At 33.8% G+C, this 21,422-nt stretch overlaps 2 protein-coding genes and 1 pseudogene across 2 annotated transcripts; 1 reads left to right on the top strand and 2 right to left on the bottom strand.

Annotated features, from left to right (window-relative positions):
• Positions 1–5,953: 5,953 nt before the first annotated feature.
• LOC116120561 lies at positions 5,954–8,768 on the bottom strand (annotated as a pseudogene).
• Positions 8,769–11,190: 2,422 nt separating this feature from the next.
• Positions 11,191–13,175, bottom strand: LOC116120600. Its single transcript, XM_031406565.1, has 2 exons — positions 12,932–13,175; positions 11,191–12,853 (listed from the first exon to the last, which is right to left on the bottom strand). The coding sequence occupies exon 2, from the start codon at positions 12,740–12,742 to the stop codon at positions 11,711–11,713; it is 1,032 nt and encodes a 343-aa protein (XP_031262425.1). The 5' UTR covers positions 12,743–12,853; positions 12,932–13,175; the 3' UTR covers positions 11,191–11,710.
• Positions 13,176–15,433: 2,258 nt separating this feature from the next.
• Positions 15,434–16,494, top strand: LOC116120620. Its single transcript, XM_031406585.1, has one exon. It carries the CDS (start codon positions 15,452–15,454, stop codon positions 16,379–16,381), a length of 930 nt encoding a protein of 309 aa, XP_031262445.1. The 5' UTR covers positions 15,434–15,451; the 3' UTR covers positions 16,382–16,494.
• The last annotated feature ends 4,928 nt before the right edge of the window (positions 16,495–21,422 follow it).

The raw sequence follows: 21,422 nt of genomic DNA, 5'->3' as shown, positions 1-21,422 counted from the left end.
TCGCTAGCCACCACCGTTGGCCATCGGCGAAAGTCATCATATCGGGGCAAGACCAGCGGAATCTTGCTGGTCGTGTGCCGGTAAAGACGTTTCTAGCCATGGATTTGTGATCCATGGTCGAAAACGACCAGATCTGGTTGTTTCACGGCCAAAGATATGGTCGTGAAATGCCACCCAAGACCACCGCTGGTCGCCAGCGAAAGTCATCATATTGGGGTAAGACCGGCGGGATCTTGCTAATCGTGTGCCGATAAAGACGTTTCCAGCCATGAATTTGTGATCCATGACCGAAAACGACTAGATCTGACCGTTTCACAGCCAAAGATGTGGTTGTGAAATGGCTGTCATTTCACGGCCGCACCTTTGGCTATGAAACAACCATATTCACAGCTAGATCTAGCCGTTTTTTGCCATGGATCTTTTATTCATGGCCAAATTAGGCCTTACCAGCGCACGACCAGCCAAATTCTACCGGTCATGCTCCATTACGGCGACTGCTGACAGTGGTGGCTGGCTGCCGACAGTGGCTTAGAGGTAGGTGGGGGTGATTTTGCTACAAATTAAAGTTTTATATGGCTGAGGTGTTTTAACAAAATTTCAAATATAAGGGATTAAAAAAAATAATTTTAAAAATAATAATATTATATTATTATTTAAAAATAGGAGCAATTTAGTAACCTATATAATATACTGACTCATTTATCCTTCCAACTAAACAGATTATTTTAACATATCCACCAATTTATTCTAACTAATCAGACACATTTCTCTAAAAAAATTTTTGATAACCTATCTTTTCAGTAATATAATATTTCCTTGTAATATAATATTTCCTAGATCAAACACACTCTAAATTAATCTTTTATTAACCAGTTTTAGCAAAGTCCAAGTTTTGAGAAAGGTACCAAGTCCAACTAGAAGCCAAGAGTATATCTATATGTATTTGAGTTGATGCGAAGAAAAAGACAAACCGTCCTCCACTACAGTGGAGAGACATACAATTTGAAGATATTAAATATGTTTGCTTAACTTTGGTTGATAATTGAGTCTTTTATTACTCCCACTGACATATTTATCTGTTATTCTAATATGGACAAAACAAAATAGAATAACATACGAGTACACCGACTTTTTTTCCCACCTAAATAATCGCTTAATAATAGTTTCCTATCCGTAAGTTTTTAAAATACTATTTTATTACATAAAATTATATTCTATTTCTAATTCTGACATAGTTGTGACTTCATACTATCACCATTCTCTTTTTCAATCATTACTCATTAAAACTCTTCAAACCTTACCCTTATTGGCCTTGTTAATTGCCAACAATTGAGTGATTAGGGTTTATACAATCACCCATCTCAAGTCAAATTCTGATCAATCTCAACCACTAAAATCTAATCTTCTATCATTAAAAGATTCATCGACATTCTCTCTTCAAAAACTTTAACAGTTTGGACCGAGTTTACTCTCTGTTCGTTATCGAAATATAAATTTAAGTAATAAAGTGTTATTCTAAAAATATGTGGATAAGAAAATATCATTAAGTTATTATTTAAATGGAAAAAAGTCTGTAACTCATATATATATATATATATATACACTTTATCACAATCATGTGTAATCTTTTGTGTAAAGATAATTTAGTTAGCAAAAGGAAGGAAAAAGATTGACCAACTTTAGGGCTCCATGAACATAGATATCATTGACTGCTAATTAAAGTCTCAAAAGCAAAGTTGACCCATAAACAGATGCGATTTAAGATATGCGGAAAAGTGAAAACTATAGTCGATGCACGTAAAGTAAGAGTATATTTTATTAAAAAAAAAATTAATAAACTGATTGACCTTGTCCACAAAAATGAAAGAGGTTGGTTCTCTGTTTTTGAAATAAACTTTATGGAATGCAAAAAAAAATGAAAGGAAAAGTTATGACAGCCTGCAATTTCTTCTGAACGTAACAAAAGATTGTGATTACTGTTGATTTGGAAAAATGTCATTGAAAGGATGACTAGTCACTGAAAAGAAAAGAAGAACAAGCAGAAAGGCAGAGAAGGGATCTAGGATAGGGCAGTTTTGGGACCATAAAAAGGGCATTGAAAAATCTGATTAAAAGATTGAAAATCCCATATGACTGTATCTCTGTCAGTTTGTATATATATTATACCTATTTTCCATGCATGCAAAGGGACAGAGATGAGTTGTTTTTCAGAAGCAAAAGAAAACAATAAATAAAGCCAACGTAGTGTTTATTGGTCCCAAGAAATTAATGGTACGTTTGAACAGAAACTCAAAGCTAGCCGTGCTGTCCTGCAATATGTATTGTTTAATCAATTTATTATTTGTATGCAGCAAAGATAGAAACAAACAAAACAAGAGCCAAGAAAGACGGGGTTTGAAGTAAAGGGACTGAAAATGTGACTTTCGACTTTACTTTTTGTCTCTTGGTCTTTGATTTTCTCTTTTCTCTCTCATTGCCAATCCAATCCATTCATATAATAATAATATATGTTTTGTTTCTCTTCTCTTTCTCTCATTTTCTGAATATATCAGAAACACTTTCAACTCGTACACGTTCACAGGAATCACGGCCACAAGACAGACACAAAGTCTGAGAAATAAACGTGGGTTTGGACAGGACGTAGGGACCTCTTTCTTACGTGGCGCCCATCACTTGTTGATTCTTCTTTTTCACGGAAAGACCTGCTACAGTATTGACTTTGAGTTTACACCCAGTAAAATTCGAGTTCAAGATAAGCTCGAACACACAAAAAATCTCAATTTTTATTTTTCCAATTAAGTTTGTCAGCTCAACTTTTCAAGCCAACTCCGGAACTTGAACTCAGCTCAACCTGTATAGAGCCAAACCAAGCTCACTTTACCTAGCTGAGCCAAGCTAACACCCCTACTTTTGAGTCATGCTCCTTAATTAGCTGGCTTCACCTTCATCGCTTCCGTTATTATTTTCATTATTTGATACAATTTTAATTAAGTTATGAAAACTAAATAAGTGATAAATATATATACTAAAATGCAATATTTTAATAAGTCATGTAAATTAATATATTATCGTCTAGTATGGTCCATTATTACAAAAATGTCTCGTGTGATTGCTTAATGGTTCCAATTTGCACCTTGTGACCACCCCTGATTTGATCTTACTATGGTGATGGATTTTAGTGTGTTTTGGCATTCTCATTCATTTATGGTATTATTATAATGAGATAAAGTGAAAATTTTGTGTTATATTTTATTTGGTTAGTGAGAAATGATGCTCCAAGAAATTAAAAAGGAAAACAGTAGTTTGTATATTGATTTTCTTTGTTTACGGGTTCCATTTCACGTTATAGAAAGGTCAGAGGTAGTAAAAAGGTTGGTATGTCGATATTACTGGTAGATTTCGTCGTGTTATATGAATTTTCGATACGATTTATTTAATTATTGGATCAAAAATTCAATAAGATACATAGATTATTAAACAATGATACGTTTATGACCCACTTAACTATGTCACATACAATTACCTAATTAACCTATTATACAGTTTAACTTATTTATTTATTTAGGATATGTTTTCATCAAGATATGTTTATTTATTTATTTAACTATTTACTAACCATGTCATCGGCGAATATTTTGTCAATAAATAGGTTCATTCTTCAATCTGAACACGACAAGATTGTAAAACAAAGTTGAGTTGTTTAATTCAATTCCGACACAAACATATTAAGATCACGATAACTCGCTTAAACTATGCATAACCATGTCATGCCAAAAATCGCCGCCTCTAGTCTAAAGCTTAACAGTTATTTATTTTGAATATTTTATCAAATAATTAGTCAAAATGGGGTTCACTTTTATTTTTGAAATCATCAGGGGTCAATTGAAATTGCAAAACATCTGGTGATCCCCACAAGACAATAGACATAAATATAATGCATATTTCCCACGATTATCAAGGCAAAAAATATTTTGTGAGATCGGGAGATTCCTTGTGTCGGTAAAGCTATACTCTACTCTAGTATAATGCTCGTAATACAATAACGTCACAATCAACGTCATATCAACATTAATCCACGGTTGGATTGGTTGCTGTCTCCCTAACGGTGTTGTAATTTAGACAGTCGGATGAGATGTATGGATTGATGAGCTGTCCAATCACACCACTCACAGCAGTGAGGTGACTTTTCTCTCAAGAATCAACTTGTTGTTGCCTCCAGATTAGACTTACTTTCAGGTGGAATCATATCAATGCCTACTCCTACTTTGCGTTAACATCAAATTTAAATAATGCCTTCCCTGTTCACTTTGTTTCTGGGTTTTTTACTCAACTACTTGGAGGGCTTTAATGAATAAATAAATGAATGATTCTGATACATTAAAGGAACTGATGTCTATCGGACCCTAACTTAACCAATCACTGTGCTACTGCTGTGGCTAAAACCCAACACTAAAAAACCAAATAACAGGCAGCACTTCTGTGTAAGGTATGTTTCCAAGCCCAACCATGGCAACTAGGCTAATTACTTCAGCCCTTTTTCTTTGCCGGAGGATGAAGAGGTACCAGTGAGTAAACAAAAGTCTAACTCCACGACTTCACGCATCGAGAAACAATAAAGATTAACTTATAACTTAATCTCACAACTCTCTTTCATACCACTACGTGATAGTTCCCCATTTTTTACTGATGATTTTGAATTTTGAAAAATTCATTAACAAAAAACTGGACGCTACAACTAGGTGTTGTGAGAGAGTTTGTGATAATTAATTGAAATGATAATCCATCAAGAAATATGGATGTTTTCTTTTATTAATTTGTTTTGTGTTTTTTTGAAAATATTCAATCCTCACTTAATACATAAAAAATAAAAAAAAAAAAAAAAACTCGTTTTGCTTAAGGTCTAACCCAAAACTTATAAGGGCAACATAGGACACCTTTGATCCAAGTATCCTTCCCACGATACATGTTCTTACCACTTTAGCATTTCACTTTCATCCTAGTTACAAAATGAAAGGACAAATTGTAAGACAAAAATTAATCCTTTGCACAACAAAAAAACCTCCAGTTTCGGTTCCATGCTTTTCTTTCATCTTTAGTGCAAGTGATCCAGGACAGTAAAATACATACATACTTTCAAGTCCTACATATCCTAAAAAACAGGCTCGTGTACCTTCTCTCGCCGGCAGATGGAGTAACTCACGAATCCCTTCCAAACCTGACCCCATTATGAAGATAATTATCGATGCAAACCAAATGGAAAGAAGATACAATGGTTCTGACATTTTTTTTTTGCTAGGAAACGAACTATATTAAACAACAAAGTTAGCAAATATAGAAAAATACTTCCAAGAAACCAAAATAAGGCTCCAAAACTATACAAGATTTACAACATAACTCTCAATCTATAAACTGCCAAATTCCTTGAACAAAATCTACACCAAAAACTTTCCCTCACTAGGTATCAAAGCTTCCCAATTGTGTTAAATACAGAAGAAAGAACCTTCTCAATACTCGAAAGTAATAGACACAATGAAAAACAAACTTTATCCACAAAGAAGAAACATCTTTCCCACTTATAACTTCAATATTCTCTTATTTCTTTCCACCACAGGACCGAAAAAAATTCCATTACTAACTAAACTTTAAAGAATAATATATTTTGAAATCATACACAAGTAGTTAAGGAATGCCATAACATATGCTCATCATAAAGAACCTGAACTGCAAATTCCCTATTTTTTAATAGACTGAACTCAAATTCAAATTTCAACCCTTCCATTTGCAGTTAAATCTAACCCATCTTGCCTTGAAGATTATCTATCTTGGATCAAAGCACATTACGTTTATTTATATACAAACTTGTACCTTTAAAATACAACTTGACCAGCCATAAGCAGGCATTGAACTTCATATGTCGAAAGGCCAAAATGAAGAAGGAAAAGAGAAGCCAACATTACAAGAAAACATCCATTTTGATCTGGGCTTTAATTGATGCAATTAATCGAGTATACTCCTCCACTTGCCTGCAAGGTGCAATTCATTAATGCATTATTGTTTGAATGGAGTTTATCAAGGAAGAAAAGAAACCAACTATATGTCAAAACGGATGAGACAAGAGTGTTGTCATGATATAATTAAGCACTGACTATCATCTCTGCAAAATGAATTGTGATGACCAAAAACAGAAGCAACTATAGACTTGACATATCTGAAACTCAGGAAGCAACTCCAAGACCAGGGCATTCTGTCGTTTCATTTGTTGTTTCTGCTCCCACACCATGTATCATTTTGTCGTAATTTAGGTCTTGACTCATCCACAGGCTAATAGGTCTACACAATACAAAATAAAAAATAAAAGTCTAGTACCTGGATAATTTTCTTCCCTCTGTGATATGTAATTTAAAGCTTCAGACCAGGTGAACTCCACTGGAATCCAAGTCCAACATCTACAAATATACGCTGAGTATCTGGCCTGCAAACAAGGAAAGATTCCCAACAATCCCCCATCCCAACAAAGGAAGAAGAAAATAACAGAAGATGGTAAGTTACTCCAATGCAAATCTTAAATTGCACATTGACCACTCACAAACCTCTGCATATGAAGTCCAACACCTATTGATCCTAACAACTTATTTTTGAGGTAATCATACAGAACCTTCAATTCATAGATCGGATATCCAACCTACAACTGCAGAATATGGAGATATGCCTAAACTTACAACAAACACTTAATTTTACTATTTTTCATGATGCTGACAATTAGTCATCTGAAAGCAGGAAACTATTGCTTCACTGAACTAAAGATTATGAACAAAAAAACAAACAAAATTAGTATGATCTTATAGAAGTTCATAAGCAAATGGGAAAAAAAAGAATGGAAGAAATCTAACATAGCCATGCCTTTAGCATCACTTTTGTAGTAGTGAAAGATTCAAAAACTTACACATCACTTGCATGTACACTTCAGAGCCAAGATTGACCATGTCCTAAGACTTGTTACACTATTTTTTCTCAAAATTCTCAATGTTCCTTCGCAAATCTGAGCTATACACATTTAGTGTCAAGTAAAAGCAGATGAAAAGGATCAGCAAATTGGTAAGTTCAAGAAAGGGAAATCCTTGAAATAGATTGTGTCCGTACTGTCCTTTGAACTCTGTATCATTGGTTGCTTTTAAAAAATTAATTTACATACACCCAACAAAAATAATTGAAAGGCTTAGTGAACCATTATTAAGAGTCATGAAAACCACAGTTTTTCTTTCTTTTTTTTTTTCTCCCAAGATCCATATGAAGCCTTAAAACACTAATTACTGTGAAAAATTTTGACTGGATTAAAAAAAAAAAAAAAAAAAAAAAAAATTCAAGTGATCCTGGAATCATTTAGAAAGGAAAGGAGAACCAATCTATCTCTGTGAACAAACATGAAAAACAAAAAATACAAAATCTTTTGTTGTTCAAAGACCTTGTCCCTGCAAAGTAAAACACAACAATGAATTAGCATATCACATTGCTTAAAATGTAACAGCATTTTCCACTTGTAAGTTTCAACTCCAGAAAATAAAGCACTTTGCATATATTCTCAACTAGATATCCAGAAACTTTGCGGCTGCTTTAGTAATTTAGATGCAGAAACGGTTATAAATTTTGACAAAACTTCTCAAAGAATGTAAATTTTCAATAAACTTATAATAAAACTTACTTCATGATATCAGAAGACCTAAAGTCCAACTATTTTCTTCAATACAAAGTCCCACCTAATTGCTAACACCGAAACATTAGAGGACAAGTAATCATACAGTGTATGAGAAACAGCAATTACTCATTTAATCAGCAAGATCCTACTAAAGAGCATATCACAGATCAATACATCACTCTAATGATACTAGATGATAACATACTAAATAGCTTATTAATATTAACATTGTATTGATTCACAACAACTAATTTCAAATACAAACACCAAAACAGACTTGGCCAAAAATATCTTATATCAGTGTCTTCAACTTGCATTAATTTTTTTTTTTTTTTTTTTCCTAAAGACATTCTAAATTTTAAATCCATTGAAAGACAATTTTCAACAATCCTGTAAGGGAAAACACACCGTTCACCAATAGCACGAACAAGGTCAGGTTTCAATCGGCGATCAACAAATTCCTCAAATTTCTGTATTTTCTCCTGGCGATAGCTATCCATTTTAGTCCTGCTAAAGCAATATCAACTATGAAGTTAAGCTTGACCCAACATCAAGAATTCAAAGATTGAGATACAAATGCAATACAACATGATTTAAAAACATACTGTATAGCAAGTTACGTTCGTGTCAAATGCAAAGAGCAAGCAGTTCATTCATAAACAAGTGCACGATGTTTTATTACCAGTCAATCTTACTTCACTACATAAGAAAAACTAGATGTTCTAAATTGCTTTCAAATACAGTAATGAAATATATAAAAAAAAAAATACACAGTATCTGTGTTTCTCACTAATACTAAATGTTCCCAGAAAATACAACAGCTTATCAGGGATTACAGAAAACAAAACGTTCCATTTAGGCATTTCATCAAACAGTTAACAGGACATGACCAGAACGACAATAACAGAGCACAAAATAAACGGAAACTACTTCAAAAAAATCCCCCATAGTCATTGCAATTTAACAGTCTGCTATCTCTGTGTTTAGTTGAAAATTCAATGGATAATTACATGTTAAGTTAGTTCACCTTTCTTACCAATGACGTTCTTGTTAACCCCAAAACAGGCCGTTCGTGATGCAGAAAGTTATATTGGATGCCACAAGTAAACATATATCTTTTTTCTCCTTTGGTTATTCGTTCAATAATAATGAAGGACAATAAGTTAAAATACTAGCAAAAACATCCTGCACGTTGACAGACGTTTGGGGACATATAAAACAATAAAATGAAATTAATTTTCTTTTCTCGGTCAATTTTTTTTTTCCTTCTTATTTTTCCCCAAACAGACAAGTCATTCATGGAATTAAAATGAAAAAATATTAAAAATGAGTTTCACTGTTTTTTCCTTTAAATTTTCAAGGCTGCTTAAAGATAAGAACAAAGGAAATCGCCCATGAAAAGATCATCTTATGTTAACTTGAGTTGGTATCGTGTTATTGATATTTTAATATTTTTAATTTTCATATCTTTAGTATCAACTATCAAAGCCTGTTCGACATATGGATTTTGAAAGATTCTTTAGAAATTCCATAATTTGATGGAAAAAAAAATTTGGTTTTGGAGAGTTGAGATGCTACTCTTTTTGGAATATGAAGACTTCTGGAAGGTTCTAGATAAGGGATTTTTAGTACCAATAGATCAAGCAAAATTAACACGAGCAAAATGATAGTTTGACAAATGCCAAGTAAAAAGATTTGAATTTCAATACCAATATAGATGGGGTTGGTTTTTAGAGAATTGCACACACAAAAACATCAAAGAATTCATGGGAACATTATGATGAAAACCTACAAAAAAAAAAGGTGTTGAAGATTCAATTGAAATCCTAAAAGTTGCCTCCAAATGAGGTGTTGAAGATTAAATCGAAGCCTTGGAAGTTGTCTCCAAAGGAAGTGTTGAAGATTCATCGAAGTCTTAGAAGTTGTGGGTGATCAAAGTTTTGTGGAGATCCAACAAAACAAAGAACATAAATGTCTTCATTGAAGATGAAGTCAATCATGAAATCATCTAACGAAAGAAATTGAAGATGTCTCTATTGAAATATAGGAAAAATAGTTCTAAAACAATTTATTTATTTTTAATTCCCATAAAAAATTCAATCTAAGATCAATACATCTCAATGGGAAAAAAAATCTAAATCTCAATATTTTATGATTTACAGACATAATTAAAAATAGGATTAAATCTTTGCTTTCAACCAAAAAAAAAAAAAAAAAAAAAAAAAGGGGCATTCTATCTGCATTAGAAAGGAATCCATTCCGTTTTGAGATGGAAAAAGTTAGCTATTGACGGATAGACCCTTCATCCGTTTCATTTCATCCAACTTCCGTTAACGTGGGATTTTTGCCATTTATAAGTTTTTGAAAACGTTAAAAGGATCAAAAAGATATTATCCCTACTTGGGAGTTATTTATTTTTCTCAATTTCCCCCTGAAATTTAGAGTAAGTGACCTTTTTCAACCCAAATAATGGTTTAATGACACTTTTCACCTACAGGTTTTTAAAATATCACTTTACTATCCAAATTAATATTCCAACGGCAAACAGAGAACAAACTCTATCCAAGCTGTTGAGGCTTTTGAATAGGGAAGGCCGATGAATCTTTTGGTGGTGAAAAATTGGATTTTGGTGATTGAGATTGATTGAAATTTGATTTGGGAGAAGTGGTTGCGTAAACCCTAATTGTTCGATTTTTTACGATTGGCGAAGTCGACAGAAGTAAGGTTTTAGGGGTTTTGATTAGTGATGATCGAGAAAGAGAATGATAGTAGTGTGGGGTTGTAACAATGCCTCAACAGCCCCAACAACCTTGGATTGAGTTTGCTCTCTGTTAGCCGTTGGAATATAAATTTAGATAGTAAAGTCATTAACTCCTTAAATTTATTAGCAAGGTAGATCAAAGGGCATCACCATCCCGTTTGAACATCGGGTGTCTCACTTTCAATAGACAATCAAAATGGCAAGTCCAACGGACTTCTGCAAATCTGCTGAGCTACAATTAACAGTTGACACGAACCCTTGACCAACATTGACCAATGAAGGAAAATTTTTTGTATTAAACAAAATAATGAAGGTTCCAGTGACAAATATCTACATACACATCTTTATTTTGCATGTTCTGCGTATACAGCCCTGAATTTTTCACATGCTAATCCATATGCTTTTTTTATAATGTAATTGAACTCCATGATCATTCAGAGATAGAAAGGCATCAAAACATTTGAAGCTGCAGAAAAAGCAACTCCTGAATGAATGTGAATGACAAACTATAATGCAGTGCACTTTAAAACAATACAGAAAATCACAATCCTTTCAAACAATTTAGAAAAATGAAACAGAAATGATAAATCATGGATTTGTTCTATCTAATATTGTTTTATGGCATTCACATGCTCCTTGCAACGAACAGATTTTTGCAATGCATAACACAGAAATTCCTGATTCATATGCTCTACTTTTTGAGGAAGTTCACAAGTTCATTGATCATTCCTAATACCAGTTATCATCCAAAGCTAAATTTTTTACCATGTTATTAATTTCTTAAACAACAGCAAGCTAACAAATAAAGTTGTAACAATTGGAAATAACTCTATATATCTGGAAATAGTAATAGGATATGAATATTTCACAAGAAGCTACTAGAAACTACAACGACTAGAAAAATCTATAATTTCCAGAAATTTTCCATCCGGTAATCCTGCATTTTCCCTTAATTTTGGAATTATTCAACATTTCAACTCCATATGCCTTTTCATTCTATCCCCTTGCAAATTGATGGAAAATCAACTACAGCCCTTAAATGAAGTAGACGACGGAGTTGAAAGTAATAAGCATATCACCTTCCACAAAACCTTGTATGCTAAGGTCTACCAATTTATTAGACACGACTCCTCATCGAAATGAATCATGACAGACAAATAAGTCAGCAATGCCTCATCAAATTTCCCATCTCCATATTTTAGCTGAGAAGAAAGTTCCATGGATAACAAAACAAAGCACCAAACTGCAAGATGTCATCATTTGTTACCTGTTGGTTCATCTGAAATGGCTTCAGTTTCTAAAATTGACTGACATTCAGCACTGGAGGCTTCTGTTCTATAATACTTGCAACTGAAGTAGAAAACTGCATTCGTCATGGAATCAATAAGCACCACAAATGAATACATCATCACCAAAAGAGGCCCTTCCCATAACCTTGAAGATCCATCTCCATAGCTCAGGGTCGTCACCCTATGATCAAATAACCACTCAATAAACGCCATCCCAATCGTTGATCCTAAAAATATCACCAGACCCACCTGAGTCTGGCCCTTAATCAAATACCCTGACCTAAGCAATGCCTGTGCCCCTGAAACATCCTCCAACACACAGATAACAATTCCAGTATTACAAATGATAATAGCAATTGCAAAAACGACTGAAAACACCAACCCCACAATTATTGCCGCATACCCAACTAAAGGTGCAAAGCCAACAACAGAAAGTGAACTACACACAGCAACAAGAAGCACAAAGAATGTCGTGAGGCAACCTGAAATCACCATACACACCCACAAATACGTTTCCACAGGCCGCCTCCAAATTTTGCGAATTACACCAAAAAACTTAGAAAAGTCGACCTGTTTCTTTGAATAAGTACAATCTACAGAATAAGCAACAACAACTTTTGACAACAAGGACAGTGTAATAAACATAGGAAAGCACATTGTGGAGGAAACAGCCATTTCAGAGATGTTATGACTCAACTGTTTGATAAAAGGCCTCAGTTGGAGACCGCTAGCTTTAGCTACCAACAAGAGCCTAACAGTAAGTTTCTTCACAATGCTCCGATCAACTAACACTTTTGATAAAAGAAGCGCTGAAACTGGGCAAATTAACAGCGCAGCAATAAGCATAAAAGCCGAACAATTAAACCGGAGAATCCTAACAGTTTCTCTCAATATCTCTAAAGCGCTCGTGGCATGAAAATGGGGATCACTGACATCGTTACCATGATTAGATGATTCTAACTCAAGATCTTGCAAATGGGTATCTTCAGATCCCTCCATTTTTAAGTGATCCAATCTAATCCAAGGAGAAGTACAATTAGAGAGCTCAGTTTTTATCAAAATATCTACAAAGTACACACAGCTGTTATCTGCTCATCGGATCCTATGTAACTGAAAATAAAGAATGCGAATCATAATGGGCTTTAAAAAAACTCAAATAGATCTGGTAATGCTAAAAAGTAAAAAAACCTGAGCGTCACGACATTGAAACGGTGGCAACAGGCAAAAAAGCGGGCTACAGAGCAACAAGAAAGAAGTTCAAAAACTGATTTCACGGCTTTAGAAGAAATGGATTTGTGCTAAACGTGTGCTTTGGGTCTTCGGAGGAGTGATGGTGGCATTTACAGCGTGTGAATGAAAAAACTTTACACTGCTATGCTACAAAAAGCTATGCACGAATAGAAGCTGCTCTTCAATTGACTGCACAGCTTTATAATCAGGAATTAGGATTTAGGCATAGAGTCTCATACATCATCCATCTCAAGACTGTATAACTCACCGTACAAATACAAAAGGATGGTACAACACTTACAATCCAATCTCTAAAACTTTCTCTCACAACTCTAATATAGTATCAATTGGTCCACTCAAAAATTAATTCATCTCGCTATGAGTCACACTTGCCTAATTACGAACTGACACGTTGGTATTGTGAAAAAAAATTTGTAACATTAGATTGTGAATCAATCTTTATTAAATACAAAAATAGACCGATACTCAACAAAGCTAGTAATAACAACTCTTAATTAAGCCTCTTAATATATAAATATATATATATCACAATGGATAATTTAATATGAGATATGATTCTCACCCAAATTACTTGAAGTGTGTGTTCGGTTAGGGGTAATAGAGGATCATTGAGGTAATATCATCTTATATTACTTGATTATCACGTTTAGTTGTCAAGTAATATAAGATTCTAGTTTTTTTTCAAAACTAATAGTCGTTATTGTAGGTAATATATGAAGTAATTTGAATTACCTCAATTTTCTTAAGTATTTTAAGATTACTTGGTAATCTTATTTTTGTTACAATTTTATCCCTTATTAATAAAATTTTAAGATAATAATACCCTTGTTTTAAAAACAATTTACAAAAATACTAATGGACTCTTTTATCCTTATATACAAAGTTTTTAGGACATAAATACCCTTAGAATTTAAAAAAACTACCCAAGGATGGTGGCCAAATTTGGCCACCACTACTAGCCACTGGCCACCACTACCGACGGCGACAAAATGGTGCATGACTGGCCGGATCTGGCTAGTCATGCACCGCTAAAGTCGAAAATGGCTAGATCTAGCCATGAAAAGGCCATATATTTGGCCGTGAAAAAACGGTCGTTTCACGGCCAAAGATGTGGCCTTTTCACAACAAGATCTCCACTATCACCACTGCTAGCAATGGTGGCAAGCCACCAATAGTAGCTTGGGGTGGATGGAGGTGTTTTTATTAATTTTTAAACTTTTTTGTTGTTACGATGCTTTAGCTAAATCTGAAATATTGGGGGTTAAAAGAAATTATTCAAAAAATAATGATATAAATAATATTATTTTATATTTAAAAAGGAGGGCAATTTAGTAATTTATACAATATACCAACTAATTTATTCATTTTAACCAAATATATTAATATAACATACCTACCAATTTATTCCAACCAATTAAACACATTTCTCTTAATATTCTAAAAAGAAGTATGCAATAAAAAATTATACAATATTTAGATAAGTTGTCCATGCAACAATTCAATGACATATTAGTTGTGTGCTATAAACGGTTTGGACAACAAGACAAGGATTAATTTGTCAACATTTTCTAATTTTAGGATGGGGTCAACCAAAACTTATTTGTCTATTAAATAATAAAATTTAGAGTAAACAATTTTCCCACCCAAGGTTTGCCTTAATTACCTTTCCCACCCAAAAAGTTTCAAAATGCCACTTTCCCACCCAAAGTTTATATTTAGTTAAATATCCAAATACACTTCACTTTCTCAATTGGGGTTCGACAAGTTATCAAGAGCCAGAGTAAGATGGGTTTGTAGACTGGAGGTTGATGGATCCAATGGTGGTGACTAATTGAATATTCGTCACTAAAAATCAACTAAAAATGGGAAATTTTAGCTTTGTGGTAGCTGATGATTAGTTAGAAATCAGGTGTCAAAGGTTCAAATGATAGTGACAGAGAAAATCTTCGTCATTAAAATCGGTTTTAGGTAATAACAGAATATTAACTTTAGGTGGGAAAGTGGTATTTTGCAACTTTTGGGGAGGGCCATGTCATTAAGAAAAACCTTGGGTGGGAAAAAGTTGTTTATTTTTAATTAACCATATATATTTATCAATAATCCTTTTAATTAACCATATATATTTATCAATAATCCAAAATTGTTATGTTTTACCAACCAAAACTTAACGTAATTAATTTATTCATCCTATCAAAAGTCAAGAATATGACCTATTCATCTTCTAGTTTTCATCAATTCAAGTTGGCATAAAATCAAGGGAATTTTCACTTTTATTTTGTCTTCCCGTAGGTCAACTCAATACGTGGGAGACAAGTTGTTCACTTGGTCAAATTAATAATTTACTAAAACGACGATATAATTGAATGGTTCCAAACACAACACCATCTCTCTTCTTCTTCTTCTTCATAAATTCATAATCATCCTTCTCTACAGTGTGTCTGTCTCTCATCACCCACCATGTCAATTCCTCCGGTCAGCCTCCACACAATCCTCTCTGAATCAAATCGCATAATCAAGGAACACTCACTTCACTTCAAGGTTCTCGGCGTCCTCTTCCTCGTCCCTATATCTTACTCTATCTCCCTTTACCCGATCCTCAAACCTCAATTCCTTCTCCTAGACCAAAAAAGTCTTATTCTCGCACTCTCTTACACAGCCTTTGTTTTTGTTTTATCACTCTGCGCTACATCCTCCATCACCTACAGTGTCTTCAAAGGATTCTACGGTAGACCGGTCAAGTTTGTATCTGCTATCAAATCCATTTTTAACTCTTTTCTGCCTCTCTTCGTTACCACTTCTCTTTGTCATATAATTTTATCCGGGGTTCTTGTTATTTTTGCAGTTTTCTTGTTTTCGGTTGTTAAATTTGCTGAGGTTGTTGGGTTCGATCAATATGAGTACTCTTCTCCTTATTTTATATGTTTTGGATTGGTTATTTTGATTGTTTATCTGTTTGTTTTGGTTTATTTGGGAGTGAAGTGGAGTTTGGTGCCTGTGATTGTGGTGGTTGAATCAAGCTGGGGCGTGAAGGCTTTAAAGAGAAGTGCAACTCTAATAAATGAATATAAGTCGACGGGTTTGTCTTTGTATTTGTATTTCTTAATGATGACTGGGCTTCTAGTTTGGATCAGTTCGCTATGGAGTACAACTTTGTTTGGTATGGATTTTGATGATAAGTGGGATTTGGCACTTGTGTTTCTATCTTTGACGACTACACATTTGCTAATTATTTGGGTGTTCCTCGCGTGCGCAGCGGCCAATACTGTGTTGTATATACATTGCAAGGCTGCTGTTAATGGGGAAATTATAAGCGAGGATTTTTTTGCAAAGGAATATGTAAGCCTGCCTTTTGATGATGGAAAAGTACCTCTTCTTAAAGGTTATTAGATTTTTGTGCTTTGTAATGTCTCAGAAGTACTTTGTTTCTTGTATTGTCTCTGATAAAAATTTTGGTGAAGTAATAGAAAAACAAAGTGTATGAGACAGATTCTCTTGCTGGATTGAAATCAATTTAATTTTATTTATCTTTTTGTATTTAAAATTTTCTTTTATGGAATTGTTATCATATATAAAGATAAATAAAATAAAATAAAAGCTTATGTCTTCCTAATTGTAATACCATTTTTATAAAACCTTTTCCAATTAGAACGTAATTCTAGGCTTTTAGTGGAGATGTATGGCAGAATGTAATGAAGGATTTGGAGGTGAACAATGGCTTAAACCTATTGGTAATAATTTATTTTGTTACTAAATTTGAAATTATTACTAATAAATTATAGGATAAGGCTCGTAAAGAAGTCAAGGATCATTGGCAGATTCAGGATTTTTGTTGAGTGAGGGCCTCTACGACTTTGCCATTGTTTACCAAACAACTAGTAAAAAATTTAAAAAAATCACCAAACCTTAAACAAAAATAACAATACAATATCAAGAACCTGAAAGAACAACAATGTAATATTACAATACTTTCCTACTTGAATAAATCTATGAGAAGCAAAATTTTGAGTAAATGTATTAAGTAAACCTTCTTTTAATTTTTTTTTTTTTTTTTGGCTTCCAAAGATTATATTATAAATTTTCATGATTTTGATCAGACCTAACCTAAACTAAAGTCAACCAAAACTTTAATCAAGTCGACGTTGTGTTGACTTTTAATAGGAATTAATAAAAAAAAAAAAAGGGAATTTTTTGGTATAAACATAGATACTAACTCAAATTTCTTTAATATTTTTGAGCAGTTGAACAATGACATTTGAAATGTAAAAAAGTGGTGGGTGAAGGGTGAAAAATAACTTCCTTTAAAATATAATTAAGGTTTTAATTTGGGAAAGCATGAACATTCTTAAACACAAAACACAAAATAAACTCACAAGATCCATGTCTTTTTCCCTCAAATTAGAATAAAAAACCTTTTAAAAAACAAGCATGATTCAACCCTAAAATAAACTAAATTGAAATGAGTAATACGCATACTAAAACTGATAAAACAGAAAACAAAGCTAATTATGGCACCTTGAGTAGTGAAAGCTTCAACAATTTCAGTCTTCAAAAGTTTTAAGAACGAATAACATAAGAAAGAGAATGAGAAAATAAGAGAGTAAATAATTTTAGGGATAAAATCATAAAAAGTAGATAGAGCAGTGAAGAAGAAGAGTAGAGAGCGTTTTAAACTTTAATACGATGTGTGCTTATTTATATATATATAAATTTTTTGTTGACCCATATATTAGTAATTTTTTTTTTTTTTTTTAAATATGAGGGGTTGGATCCGCCCCTATCAAGGTTAGTACTCTTTTTATTATAACGTTGTGATTGAGGAAAGATAAAAGAAAGATAAGGCTTATAAACGTTGTGAAGAAGTCAATGATAATGCTAAATCCAACCGTTAGTAAAACTCATTGCTAAAGTCTAGGAATAATTGGTCAAATGGAATAAAAATAACAACAGCTCTCTTAATTCTTTTTGAAATACCAATAATTATTCAACACTTAAAACCTAACAATTTTGGCCTTCTGAAAGCAAGGATTTCATAAAGTTTTATAAAAGTATTGTCCGCTTTGAGAAGCAAGGGTCACAAGGTTTTGTCCTAAAAATGCGTCTTTGGATGATGAGGGACTCTTTTTGTGTTATATAAGCGACCAAAATCCTCATCTCTTAATCAATGTGAGACTTATACTAACAGTAACGAATTCTGTATTTGAAATGGCTGAACAGAGGGGTAATCAAATATCTCTAAGGTCTAATTGACCATTCCTCTTTATATAATGAAGATTTTTTCTCATTTGAAATTTTGAATACATGTTATAAAATTCTTAAGTAGGTATAAATCACTTTAAAAAAAAAAAAAAAAAAAAAAGATCGCTATCATAATTTACTAATCTTGTCTCTTTACCATTTAAACCTTTAGGAAGTTTCCTTACTAAAACAAACTAAAATGAGCTTATAAGCAAGCCAATCAATCTCATTGGACGCCATCCTTTGTAGTTAAACTACAAACCATCACCCATCTCCACTTTTTCTTTGTTTCTTCGTCATCCTCATCCTCATCGTCGTCATTCTCTACAGTGTTTTCTTTATGTCTAATCCACCACGTCAATGCCACATCTCAGTCTCTGCACCATCCTCTCCGAATCGAAACGCATAATCAAAGCACACTCATGTCACTTCCTAGCTCTCTCAGTCCTCTTCCTTTTCCCCTTGTCTTTCTTCATCGCCGCTTTCCTTACCCTCCGACAACTCCTTCTTCACTTAACTACAAACAACTCCAGAACTCTTCTTAGCCACGCTTTTTATCGTTCCACCACCCCCCTACTCTAAAGTTTGACAAACAAAGCCTTCTTTTCACTCTCTTCTTCTCGGTTTTTACCTTTGTTTTATCTCTCTGCACTGCTGGTTCTATCACCTATAGTGTTGTAAGTGTGAAGACTGAAACGATGCCGTGTTACTGTAATACGATGTCGTTTCAGGATAATAGAAGAATCAATCTGGACCATCAGTCATCTTGAGATCCAACGGCTGCAATTAGTCCAATTCTAGTCAATGGTATTTAAGCAAATGAGTCTTCAGTCTTCAGAAAGAGTTTTTCGATCGATATACCGTGTAAAGGAAATTGCTCTCTTAGGGTTTTCATCCAGTTCTGAAATCGTGATCGTTGTAACTAGTTTGAGTGATTGTGTTAGTCATTTTGGGAGAGGGTTATTGTTTCTCTAAGGGCTAGGGAATCTTAGTGTTATTTCTCTAGGTTGGTTGTTACAAGATTGGTTGATTTCGGGGTTTCTTTCTTGGATCATTTGATTTGGAGTCTGTAATCTGTAAACTAGTTCTTAATAGTGCAGTGAGCTTCTCCTGTTTCCGGAGCTCAACGTGGACGTAGCCTTCCATTCTTGGAAAGGTGAACCATGGTAAAATTGTGGTGTTGAATCTTTTCTATGATTGCTTGATCTGTTAGTTTTGTTAGGTTTGTGATGGAATAGGAACAAGTTGGTTTGCTAGGAACGTGTTGAGGATGATTGAATTAGAACCCTAAGGAAACTAAGTCCTTAAAACCCTAATCTTGAGACGCCACAAAGGTTGATCACTCCCTTTGATAAGTCGAGATTCAAGCATTCAATCAAGAACACAAAAAAGCAAAGCAAATAGCTTTCTGAAATAAACTTCAATTGATAATAATTTGTCCCCTAAAAATAACATGGCTGCCCTTTTTATAAGCGACAAACCCTAAAAGAAAACCCTAGCTAATTGAAAAATGGGCTGGGCCTAAGTACAAGCGAATTGGGCCTAAATAAACCTTAAATAAATAAAAGACTAAAGAATCTAATGATAATTAAAACATAAAAAAAAGCCCAAGATTAAATAAACGAAAATTAATTCCTAAATTAATCCTTGCATCCAACTTGATCTTCCGAATCTACCCCTTGCATAAAAAGATAATAGACCATCCTTTTTGAAGCTTTGAAATCTTTGAATTTAGGCTTAGAGTCTTCTAGTACAGCCTCTTTGTATTGCACTTCCATGATCAAGCCTTGCAAAGCCTTTTTCATCCTCTTTGTCTTTGCCCTTGTCATTAGACCGCCAATTCCTTGCAAAGGATCTTGAGAATATTTGGGAACATCAACTTGGTTAGCACCTCAATCTCCATTATTCTCCTCCTCTTCGAAAGGATTTGTCCTTGAATCTCCTACATCAAACAAAGATAAATCAGCAACATTAAAAGTTACACTAACATTACCATAGTCGCTTGGCAAATCTAGCTTGTAGGCATTATCATTGATCCGCTCCAAGACTTGAAAAGGTCCATCTCCTCGAGGCTGCAATTTTGATTTCCTTTGTGTGGGAAACCTCTCCTTACGCATGTGCACCCAAACCCAATCTCCGGGTTGGAAGACAACCTTCAAACGCCCCTTATTGGCTTGCTTAGCATATTACTCATTTTTCCTTTCAATGTTGGCCCGAACTCTGGCATGTAAATCTTTCACAAAATCTGCCTTTTTCTTACCATCAAGATTAGCATGCTCATTAGTAGGCAAAGGTAAAATATCCACAGGTGTTAAAGGATTAAAGCCATAAAAAATTTCAAAAGGAGAAAATAAAGAAGTAGAATGAACAGTCTTATTATATGCAAACTCAATATGTGGCAAACATTTCTCCCGCCTTAAGTTCTTTTGAATGATAGCACGCAACAAAGTAGTGAGTGTCCTATTAACTACTTCAGTTTGACCATCCATTTGAGGATGTGCAACAGTAGAAACTAACAATTTGGTTCCTAATTTATTCCATAAAGTGCGCCAAAAATGACTTAGGAACTTAACATCTCTATCACTAACAATTGTCTTAGGCAACCCATGCAAACGAACCACTTCTTTAAAGAACAAATCAGCAATATGTGTTGCGTCGTTTGTTTTAGAACATGTAATAAAATGAGCCATTCTACTAAACCTATCAACAACAACAAATATGCCATCCTTACCACTTTGAGTCCTTGGTAATCCTAAAACAAAATCCATAGATATATAAATCCAAGGTTGATTAGGTACAGGTATAGGGGTATACAAGCCATGCGGTCTAACTTTAGATTTTGCTTGCCTACATGTAATGCACTTATCACAAACAGATTGCATACCATGCTTCATATTAGGCCAATAAAAATGCTCACATAATATATCTAAAGTCTTTAGAACACCAAAGTGACCCATCAAACCTTCCCTATGACTTTCCCTAACAATCAACTTATGAATATAATAAATAGGCACACATAATTTATCTTTCTTGAATAGAAATCCTTCATGCCTATAAAAATCACCAAACGCACACTTATCACATGCATTCCATACTTGGCTGAAATCAGAATCATTGGCATACAAATCCTTAAGCAATTCAAATCCAAGTAATTTAGTTTTCAATGAAGTAAGTAATACGTACCTCCTAGACA

Source organism: Pistacia vera, unplaced genomic scaffold (assembly GCF_008641045.1).
Source record: "Pistacia vera cultivar Batoury unplaced genomic scaffold, PisVer_v2 Contig94, whole genome shotgun sequence".
Classification (NCBI taxonomy): Eukaryota; Viridiplantae; Streptophyta; class Magnoliopsida; order Sapindales; family Anacardiaceae; genus Pistacia; species Pistacia vera.
The sequence above is the reverse complement of the archived record's forward strand: the minus strand, read 5'-3'. Positions and strand labels throughout refer to the sequence as shown.